An 11604-nucleotide genomic window follows, 5' to 3' on the forward strand; every position below is an offset into this window, starting at 1 on the left:
AAATAAATATTTTTATTTATTTGTATTTAATTTCTATTTTTATTTTATTTGTAAATCAAAAAAAAAAATCGCAGCTAGGGAAGATGAACTGCACAAGGGAGGGAGTATGGCATACAGGAAAATATTACGAATTTCTTTATATTTGCAGTGTAAGAAACAAGACTAATTTCCAGTCTGACACTAAATAGCCCATACCTGTCTCACCACTACCTGATGAAAGAGGCAGACATGTTAGAACTGCAGTTTCTTTCAATATTTTCTTTAATTCAAATTCTCCAAAATACTTTTGATACCTCATCATATATAGAAATCTGAAAACAAAGATTTCAACTACATTTACCTTTTCAAAAGGCTATCAGAATTTTTATACTTACTGTAATGGTGACATATCACTGATTTCTTCTATTTTCAAGTGCTTTGCTTTTGGAATGTCCATGGTAGTCAATTGATCATCCTGATCGAGATTCTCTGTTGTTTCAACACTCACTGAATTCCTCCAGTTATTGACTAAAGAAGTAGTGCTGGGCAAATCACTATTTGGTGTGTCATCATCAATTTCTTCAATGGCTATTCTTCGCAAAGGCTTCTAAACAGAACACATACCTCTTGTCATGTGTATAGCCTCAACATCAGTGTATATACAGGCCCCAGATAAGCAGCTGTGTTTAGTTTTCAATAATCTTATGACAACCAGTTTCATCTGTGTTGGTGCACATGGAAAATACTTTCAACAAAGATAAGTAGCAAAAAAATGAAATTTCATGACCTTCTACAGGAAGTCTTATAAGATCATTTATTGCATTACCTTCCATCCAATGTATCCTTACTCTAGAGGACCTCAGAATCTGCATTCTGTTTTCCCAGCAATTAAAAAAAAAACCCAAAACTTATTTCCCCCCCATTAAGGTTGAATAGGCAAGGGCTACCATGTATTTTGACCAATGAGCTGGTCAAGCTTTGTAATTAAGCTAAACAAGTAAGTATTCAGCAACATAGGCGTTGACCCTCAATTTAAAATTTGGTATGATAAGCATCTGTAACTTAGCCCTGCTGGTTGACCAAGTTACATACATCAAGAGACATTTAATTCCACCACTAGAGGACATGCTATTCAAAATGCTTCAACTTGTTTAATTTCTACATGATCACCATTATTTTTGATCATCACCTAAGCACTACCTTCACAGGTCTGACAACGAAGCACCATTTGGGGTGGGGGAAGTAGAGGGGGCAGGGGTCAGGAAATTCATCACCTTTTACTTTGCAATTTCATTTCCTGAATATGAACATAGTGTATACTGATCTAGAAATACACATGCAAATACACAAAATTAAACATACTCAGTGACTTAGACTTCTACAAATGGCAGTTTTCTCTGTTCAGCTTTAAACATAATCCCATCATTAGTCTTCACAGCAGTTTGCAAACTGCTTCAAATTCTGCCAACCCCCCCTCCCCCCGCCCCGTCTTGTTGGTGTACTGACAGATGATACATGCTTTGCTTTGACAATATACCATCTCATCACTGTGCTAAGACTGGGAGGCTGCCTGCTAGATATGACACAAAATTAACACTCTCTCTGCAATCACTGGGCAGTACTAAAAGCACAGACGCTTCATTTATACTTGTTCTACCTTAACATCATAACAAGGAAAAAAACAATCAACCTAGTATCTCTGCTTAATCTAGTGGCCAAACTGAAAACTTAATATAATTGTCTATATTATTTCAGCTACTTCACAATATTTCTAGAAACCTAAATGCATTTCTTGTGTTTGGTAATACAGAGCATGTAACACGCCCCGCTCTGCAACCCCCCACCCCTCCCCTTCCAAAAAAAGAGAATGAAAATAATCAGACGTTTTTCTACGAAAACTATCCATCTGAATTATATATTTAATGGAAGTAAACAAACATTTTGAAATCAAAGGCAGAACACTACAGTATGCCATACGAAGTGTAAGCATGCTTTGTATTTACACAACTCACTGCGGAGTAGAGATCAGATGTACTGAATGGGGAAGCCTAATACATAAAGAACACTGCTGTTACTCTCTGTATTATTGTATTTTGTCATACGTAACCCATTAATCTGACTATAACCACTGATAATTCATACTCAAAAAATATTGCTTCTTGAAAACCAATACCCAGCTATTCTACAGTTCATGTGGATGAAAACGCAGGCTCAAGGCTCTTGCAGTGACACCATATGACATGTCTAGTTACCACAACAGCTGCTAAAGAAATGTACACGCAGATGAAGAGAAGGAAAGTTCACCCAGAGCTTTTGCAAATCTCAACCAAGACTCAACCGTCTCCCCTTTACGCTCAACTGCACCGTAAGCTATGGAGCCAGGAGAGGGTTGTGGGGTTGTGTCCCCATTTCATGTTATAGATGTAGGCACACTCCATGTTTCCTGCGTGTGGTACTGTAGGCTGAACACTTACTCTACCACTACTATTCCACACATTGAAATACTGAAGCTCCGTTCTTAAAAAATATCAAGAGTAAATCTGTAAATTTTGGGCTTTCCACTGGCAAGACATATGTATCAGGAGTTAGTCTACATAAAGAATCAAGAAATTGATTTTCACTTTAAGCTCTACTTTTCCCATCATTATAGAAAGCAACTCATAAAACACAACAACTTACTGTTGTTTTCAGTTGTAATGGATTATCAATCAGCTTCACTATATTTTTTATTTCCTCCTCTTTTATCAATACTGCAGGATATTCTTGATGAGTCTGTTGGTCTTTCTCAGCTAATTCCTGAAAAAAATGGTAAATTGTCAAAAAGATCAAAAGTTTGAGGAATAATTAAAGATGTTAAAAAATATGTAATAAAAGAATGAAAACATTCTATAACTATAGGCTTTATTAAAAAGAAAAACGTATACATACATTCCTTATTTTAGTGAGTTCATTTATTGCTTGTTTATTTCCAGGTTCCAGCTTCAGAACAGCTTCAAAATCTGAATGAAAAAACACATATGAAAACTGTAGACATTTCAAGTCACAAAGTACTCTTGGGCAAATTTTTAAGCTTTCTATTTTCCTTTCACAGCTCTAAAATAATTCAAAACAGGTAACTCATCCTAATGCTTATATCATGACCTAGTTTTAAAAAACATTTTTCAAACTATTTCTTACTACTTATAAGCAGCAATAGTTGTAATGTCATATAAAACTGTATTCCAATCAGTGGGTACCAACACAACCGTTTTTATCCATATTCAGTGAAAAACAACAAAACTCCACCATTCTTAACTGTTGCACTGATAACTTAGTCAGCAATTGATACAATTGCTACTAGCAGATAAAAAAACCGCAGGATGTCCTTATCTTGTCTTATACCCATCTCTATCACACCTAGGCTAATTCAAAGTCATACCTTGCATTGCTTCTTTTAGCTTTCCAAGAGCAACTCTGGCAGCTCCTCTTCGGGCAAAGGCTTTAGAATAAGAGGCATCTAAGAGCAGAGCTTGTGTACAGTCATCTTCTGCCTCTTCATATCTCAGCAAAAGAGTAGTACAAAATTAATAATCAGTTTCAAGAGGCAGTTTCAACTAAAAGGCAGAGCAACCCAAAACAATTAAAATACAAAGATAGATTTTGATTACGTATGTAATATAATATATATATTAAGTATATATGTATATATATAAAAATACACACCACTGAAATAAAATGTAAAATAAAAGTAAACATAAAATATGATTCTTCAGGACTTTGAAATCTCAGCCAAATCTTTTGGTATCTCATGACACATAGCTGATATTCTTTTTAGCATCACAGAGAAATCCACTTCCTCTGTGGAAGTAAATGTTTATATCTTGTCAGAACAGAGTCCACTTCAAATGTTACATGGTCTTAAAATGAAAGTCAGCATCATAGCTTTGTAATTCAATAGAAATACCAGAAATACCATTAGAACAAACAAAATCCAAGAAAGAAGAAGCAAGCATATATGAGAATTCCTCTACATCTGAATTGGAGTTGTCCTTAACTGTTTCAGAATGAGAAGTCAATATAACCTTGCATTAAAGAAATTTGTTTCACCGTAAGATCAATTTTCCTTATCCCAGTTATATTTAGTTACATTAGATCATGATTCCACTATGTGCATATTAACGTATTTTCATTCATTCCTCTTCTCCTCCTTCAATCTATCTTTAAATTTGTGGAAATAATCGTTTTTGTTTTTTTTTTTTTTTTAAGCTCTTATCAGTTCTAGAGGTTCATAAGAATACCAATGAGCTTCTATTGCACTTTATGTTTTAGTCCTTTTTAAAACATAAAGACCCATGGTACACTATCTTAAAGAATCGATTTTCCTGCTTGGTCATTCAGTTAAAGGATCACTTCCTCTGATTCTCTGAGAATATTACTTGCATTATGATGCCCACTATGGCTTCAGTCCTAAATTACAAATGTTGTGTGAGAAATACTACCTGTGCAACCTATTTTATAATCTTATAATTTGAGATCAATGTATTGACTCTACAGCCACTCACCATGTTAAGCTAGAGCTCTCTGCTTCTTATGCTACCAGTTTAAAAGGTTTAAACTACCGTACCACCAGGGAGTAAAAAAAAATTCAGACCTCTAAAATGGTCATATGGAATTTCTCTCATTTGCTGGAAAACATGCATTTCCCACTCTTACTGGATTACTTGAACTAAGCTTAATTAAAATTAAACTAACTACACATATACGTCTCCATTAGTGGAGATAAAGAAAAATGTTAAAAGATGACGATTTCCAGAAAGAGCTCCTATCCATTCCCTTTGAAGTCAGAAGTTTCAAATCACTTATTTTTCCGGTGAAACATTTAATAGCTGACGGGGCTTTACAGTCAAAAAAACCATAAAGCTTCAGGCAGGTCCTTTGAAAAAGGCGAATACCTAGAATTTTACACATATAAAAGAAAGAAGATCAAACTCTGGAAACTATAATTTCACACTGATGCTATTTTATTCTCTCAGAACTTCTTTCCTATGAAATGCACTGTGATCACACATACTGAGTTACTCTATCATTTCCAATATTATTTATTCTAAACTGAATTCTAAAAAGAATTAGAAGGAGTGACAGTAACTTGAGTGAAAATCTACCTGATTACTCTTCTGTCTAGTTCACAACAACAAAAACAAACAGTTTAGCCCAAGCCATCCTACTTACTTTTCAATCTTCAGATAGGCCATGGCTCTGTTAGCCGGCAGAAGGGCATTGGTGCCATCTGCTGCTATACCACGGGTATAACATTCTATTGCAGCCTCGTACTTTCCTTCTTTGAAATAACCATTACCCTGTAACATTTAGGTTAGGAAAAAAAAATAGTTTTGATAAATATCGAGTGCAATGAGCCTTTCTTATCCTTTTTAGTAGACAGGGTCACAATATCCAGAAGGTAAGCACAAAGAATACCCACATCAGGGCATACATTTATGGCACGTTTCTTCGTATCTAAGCTTGGGAGGCAGACCACAAAAAAACCCAACAAACAAATCAGAAAACAAAAAAAAACCCAAAACTTACTTTTTCTAGAACTTCAGGGATAAAAAAAAAAAAACTATACATGTAGCAAATTTTAAGTGCAGACTTACAAGTCTGTAACTTGTGATTTATCTTTACTCTTGATGCACAGGGTAAGCCACCCTGTACCTCCCGAATGTAAACACAAGCTGAACAAAGCTTGTTTACAATTCCACAGTCAAGACGAATTTCTGCGGTGCAAAAATCCATCTTTATCCAGCTACACCCATGAAACTGTTATCCTCAAATATTATTTGGGCCCCAGTGCTGCTCTCTTTTCTAATTAATGCTCCGTAAAACAAAATTCCATGGCTTCTTATGTTTGTTTCCAAAAGACTAAAGTTATGTTTTGCTTCTCAGTACGAATATAAAGCCATGTATTATCTTCTTCATTACTACTCTACTCACTGGCAAAAGTGAAGACCACAGCTCAGACTTGACAGAATCCATGCTGCCAGGATCAGGCCCACAGTGAGTCAGCTCTGCTATGAATCAAGTATCGCACTGGACTGAAATTTCTTTTCTGTGGCCTCTTCAATCGTTTGTTCCTTTTACTTACATAATGTACGCTATCATTCTTTTCCTACTAATTACCTCTTACAATACGTAAAAAAAACCTGAATATTGATAAAAAGTCAGAAGTTAAATAGTTTGGTAAGAGAACAGAAAGAAAACTATGGTTGAGTTGATAATAATATTCCTTAATTGCTATAGTGAGGAGATGGAGAAATCAGTAGAGTCAACTGTGAGTCAAGACCACGCATCCAGAAATCCATTTTTATTGTCATTGTTGTTGCACTCCCTAAAGTCCTTTTTGCAACTACTTTTCACTATGTAATCAGAGGTTTGAAAACACAAGAAATAGTCCACAACTCTCCCTGGACAAGCAGGGGTCGAGATGCACGTAATACTGAAGAAATGGCATCTTTGTAAAATGCAGTTCAAGTTCTACTTATCTTACTAATCTGAAATTTATCATAGATAATTTGGGCTGTAGAAGCTACCTTGTATAATTATAATTACTCCTCCAGAAGAGTTGAAACAGAACTCACTCTCCCCCTCTCCTGCCTATAGAGCCCAAAATGGGAAACAAGGTTGTAACAAAGACACTGTATATATGAAGTTCAAAACAGTATCAGGTTTAATTTACACATTTGCATAGCTAATTAACACACCACTTTTCTTTGCTAGTTCTCTCTTGTTCCGCAGAACCTGTGACTTACCAGATCTTTTTCTGAAATAGCTTTCTGCTTGAGCTGCTCGTCTTCAATGCGCTTCTTCTCTTCACCTGTTAATTCTGGCCAGACTGCATCTTCAAATTCTTTCTGTTCTGAACTTTTTGATGACAGGGCCTGCAAAGATGTAATTTTTCCCCCCTCAATATTTCCCCACTTACGCATTTTCAGAACATAAATGATGATAAATTCTAAACTTTGAAGATGAAAGAATTTGTCAAGCATTTCAACAGAAGCGCCTGTGTTGTAAGCTGAATGCAAACTGATCATTCCAAACTGCTCTTGAAAACATATTTCTATGAGGGACTGTGAGTCAGAATATTGCTTGATAAATAAAAACTACATTATTTCTGAAGCCAATGTAAAACGACCCACAGAACCTGTCTATATATACTCCCATTCACAAATCATTTATTTTTTTCAGTTACTGGAAACTTCGGGTCTTCATTCTGAAAAAAAATATTTTCAAGCACTTTCAAAACTACAGTTGAAGAGGTATATTCACGTAGTGAAGGCATCTTCACACAATAATGACAGATCAGCTCCCTGTCATGGAATAGATCAGACTTGCAACAGAGGATTATGTTCTGGGCTTAAACGCACTTTCTGGTTTAGCAAACCACAGTGATCAGCACGACTACAAGCAGGTCAGCAGGTCAGCTTTACAGCCAAGAGAGCACACAGGTTCTCTCATATGCAGCACTAACTTGTTCCAAAATACTAAGCATGACTGAAAACAAACATCAGTGCAGGAGGTAGAAAAACAATCTGAGGGAAGCTTTTTTTTTTTAAAAAAAAAGAACTTTGACTCAGTGAACTAAATGCCAGAAAAAGCACAAGATATTGTTGCATTCAGTTATAAATATAAATTGATACAGATATAAACTGAACAGGGTGTATTAACTTATGTTAGGTCTTACTAATCTTATTACCTGATCAATTTTCTTCAGTTCATTTTTCGCTTCAAAGTTGTTTGCATCCAGCTCTAAAACTTTCTCATAATCTATCAGAAAAATCAGAAAACAATGTTTCAGGTAGGAAACATAGGCCAGTAATTGGAGATAAAATAAGAGCATCCTTTGGAGATAACCCTTTTTTGTAGTTACCCAAGAAGCCAAAGAAATTACACAGAAAACATTATTCTAAGACAGCTGAATTATTCTAAAACTACTAATGGCTACAGCAATCATTTGGACTTGCTGCTTGAATTTTACCTTGCCAGGAGAATATGCAATACGGTATTTCATTTCTTTGTTTACAGGAAATGAAAATTAAATTCTCACACCAAATAAGCAAATTGCAGGATCTTTAATCAAGTGGACAGACAAACAGTTAAGGGAAGAATTGTAAAAAGACACACCTTCTTTAGCCCCTTGAAGATTTTTCAAAGCAAAGCGAGCAGCCCCTCTTCTGGCATAAGCCTTTGTGTAATTTTTATCTAAAGCAAGTGCTAAATTGCAGTCAGATTCCGCAACAGAAAACCTAGGAAAAATACAACCGGCTTAGTTTGGACACATCTAAGTAACAAACCCCAACACTTACCGATTTAGCTTAATCTGAAGCTTTGCTTCAGAAAAAAACCAAAAAACCAAAAACAGGAAAGGAAAAGAGAGGCCAACTACTGCAACATAAAGAATAACCAACTTCCCTGTACCCTTTCTTACCCCAAACAAATCAAAGCCCTAGAAATAGATATGACTGAACCAGAAAGGCAAATTAAAAAAAAAAAATGAAGAAACAGGTCACTACTTAAGTCTAGCACTGTAACACAGAAGATGTGTTTCTAGCATGAAAGCAGAGGGAAAAACGGTAAGAGATACTTCAGATTCCTTATTCCAGCAACTCCTATTTAACTGTAAAGCATGTTCTAACTGCAGTCTTACATAGACTGTATCAGAGCATGATAAATAATATAACCAATAATTAAAACCAGACAAAAAACCTGAAGGTGGCATTTCAAAGAAGAAAATACTATGCATTTAACAATACAAGTCTTACTTTTTCATTCTATAAAATGCTGATGCTCTGTTTGTGGGCAATACTGGATTGTATGGATCAAAGTGCATCCCTCTGGTGTAGCATTTTATAGCTTCATCAAAGTTCCCTTGTTTAAAGTAGTTATTACCCTGTGAATAGAAAAGTCTTTTTAGCAAATTACTGCACACTGACAGACACGTTATTAATTTTTGGTGAAAAAATTCAAAGCTTGTATTTTAGAACAGGCAAACATTTTTGTTCAGCGTTTCTCACAAACGAATGGTTTACCATTAAACATTTCTTTTACCTAAAATATTCTGAGTATCCCTTATCAGATATTGCTCATGATTTATACAATGGCATGGTTTAATTATACACGGCATGAGACAGGTCTTGCTGTTATTCTACTTGCAAAATAAGGCAAAACTGAACTAGTACGAACCAAGGCAAGGAAGATATCCAAGTTCACCCACTGTTACCATGCATACTGGCTGCTTAAAAGGACTAATATCAAATTCTTGGGGATCTAGTTAGGAGCATTCACAACCTGTGATCGGGTAACCATCAGTTTTATCCATATGGCAATTCCATAGAGCAAACAAACTTCTCAAAGCAAAAAGCCACATTAATCATCGTAAGCGTACATTAAGCAGATTCTGACAGGCTTTGCTGCAAACAGCAATGAGAAGAAACAGAAATGCAGTAAGAATTTTCTGTTTTGGAATAACAGGCAGGAGAATAGATATAAAAAATTCCAAATAGGCAATTCTTCTACAAGAATTGTGGTCTCAATGGATAATCTTCCAAAAGAAACTACAAATGCTCCTATGTCTAAATTGCTACTTTACAAATAACAAATATTTATAATGCTACAACCTTTTCCTTTTCTGCAAGAGCCTTTTCTGTATCTATACGAATTCCATCTTCTTCAGAGTCAGATTCTGGGGATATAGATTCATGAGTACTATCTTCTTTATCAAGTTCTTCAAGTATTTTATCCTGAAATCAGATAAAACAAATTACCTTCATTATAATTTAACAATGCAAAAAAATGTAACTAAGACTTTAAGAGAATTAGTAGCGTGTTTTTAAAAATCTCTGCTTCTTAAGTCCTTTTGTACTAAGGAGTATTCCGTACTTCAAAAGTAAGGGACCTATCCTTGAATACTGCCAGCTATGTGTAGTCTTGTTTTCTACTAATTTTAAGATGTTTTAATAGACTTACTGTTCAACCATTTTTTTCTCCTTGAAGTCAAAATCAATATGCTAGATGAAAACACAGTCAATAGAAACCTCAAGTATTTCTCAGTACTCCAAATTTAAACACATAACTATCTGCAGAGAAAGCTACTTTCTACGTTCATACAGTACCCAGCACAGTAGATACTGACTCATGGACTTAACTCCCAGCACTACAACAACATCTTATTTAAAAGGGAATTAACAGGGGACAAGAATCAGTTAACAAGCATATATTCTGACTCACCACATCAAGTTTTCCCCATGCTTCATAATCGTAAGACTTGATCTTGTTTTTCTTGTTTTCCTCATTGGTTATCTTTGAAGGGACTTTACTTTTGCTTTTCTTCTTTTTCTTAAAAGCCTTGTTTCGAATTGGTGGCAAATTCTAAATTGAAATGAGTGCAAAATCACTTGTATTGAAGAATCTATCTACAATACCTGTATCTAGATATAGTATTTACCTACTAGCTAGTAAATAGTTCTTCTCAGAAACTCTACAAAACCACTACAGACAACAAGTCTAAATCTTTCAATACATAATAATAGCAAATATTACATGTATGATACAAAGCTAAGCTTTAGAAGACTCTCAGCAGAACATCACTGAGGTATCACATCAATACAACGAGAGTCAGCAACAAATATGTAACGCAGATGTGGCAAATAGAAATATTTCAGATCTACTTGGAACTGAGTAAAAATTTACTGGCCCCATCACCTCCAGAGGCTACTGCCCCACAGCTCTGTTGGCAGAACAGTTTTTCACAGAGGAATCTTTGGTCTGCTTCAAATGAGGAACAAGTCAGCTGGGTTAGCTCATACCTTTTATCCAGGTGTTTTAATGCAACACACGTAATTTTGCTGAAGCAAAAAGTAATTATTATAAACACTATCACATTATAAATAGCTGACTTAATATTGATGCTGGATTTGTGATTTTTACCTCCTCTGGGACACCACTCTGTCTCCTTAGTTCAGAATCCACTTCTTTAATATCTTTTTCCCAGCTCTCCAATTCCCTCATAAAATCTTGCAGCTCTTCAGTGTTTTGCTTCATTTGCAACTGTAGTTCTAGGGCTTTATTTGGTGCACTCATTGTTGTAATCTGCCAAATTTCAAGGAAAAAAAAAAGGAAGACATCTATTTCAAAATGAAGACTGAAGATGAATGAAGAAGTCTAACTTACACGCAAGACAGCATGTAACAGCATAGTAGGAACATGAAATACTAAAACACTAAGAAACACAATTTAAACCTCTGAAAAAAAATGAAGGGAAGCCATGTTATTCAGATAAAAGAACGTATATCATCATAAACAGGAAGTCATGCTTTTCTAATTGAGTGTAAGTGCCCAACAAGTCATTGAAAATCCTGAAAGTGATAACAAGTTGATCTTAGTTTAAAACACTTTCTGCACTGTTTCCCAAATGACAAACTTTAGAAAACTCACACATTAACATTAAAGTTTTTAAAAAAAAAAAAGACATGCATGCTGCCTTGTATCTGAACAGAAACAAGACATCTGACAAACCAACCCCCAAAAAGCACCTTCAGCCCCTACATGTACACTTAAAAATGCACACATTTTTGGCACAGGAATGAGTAAACA

At 35.2% G+C, this 11604-nt stretch overlaps 1 protein-coding gene across 1 annotated transcript; it reads right to left on the reverse strand.

Moving 5' to 3' along the window:
* Positions 1-370: 370 nt before the first annotated feature.
* Positions 371-11098, reverse strand: RPAP3 (RNA polymerase II associated protein 3). Its single transcript, XM_010136142.1, has 12 exons — positions 10939-11098; positions 10240-10380; positions 9630-9752; positions 8775-8902; positions 8137-8258; positions 7709-7779; positions 6765-6893; positions 5188-5315; positions 3398-3519; positions 2908-2978; positions 2659-2775; positions 371-586 (listed from the first exon to the last, which is right to left on the reverse strand). The coding sequence occupies exons 1-12, from the start codon at positions 11089-11091 to the stop codon at positions 371-373; spliced, it is 1521 nt and encodes a 506-aa protein (XP_010134444.1). The 5' UTR covers positions 11092-11098.
* Between the last annotated feature and the right edge of the window lie 506 nt (positions 11099-11604).

Source organism: Buceros rhinoceros, unplaced genomic scaffold (genome assembly GCF_000710305.1).
Source record: "Buceros rhinoceros silvestris isolate BGI_N320 unplaced genomic scaffold, ASM71030v1 scaffold38745, whole genome shotgun sequence".
NCBI classification, from domain to species: domain Eukaryota; kingdom Metazoa; phylum Chordata; class Aves; order Bucerotiformes; family Bucerotidae; genus Buceros; species Buceros rhinoceros.

Coding starts and splice junctions, on each gene's coding strand:
- RPAP3 (XM_010136142.1), bottom strand. CDS start 11,091: ATGAGTGCACCAAATAAAGCCCTAGAACTACAGTTGCAAATGAAGCAA. Junction 7,780..8,136: donor TCTTCAAGGGGCTAAAGAAG/GTGTGTCTTTTT, acceptor TTTTTCTGATAG/ATTATGAGAAAGTTTTAGAG. Junction 587..2,658: donor CATTACAACTGAAAACAACA/GTAAGTTGTTGT, acceptor TGTTCTGTTTAG/AAGCCTTTGCGAAGAATAGC.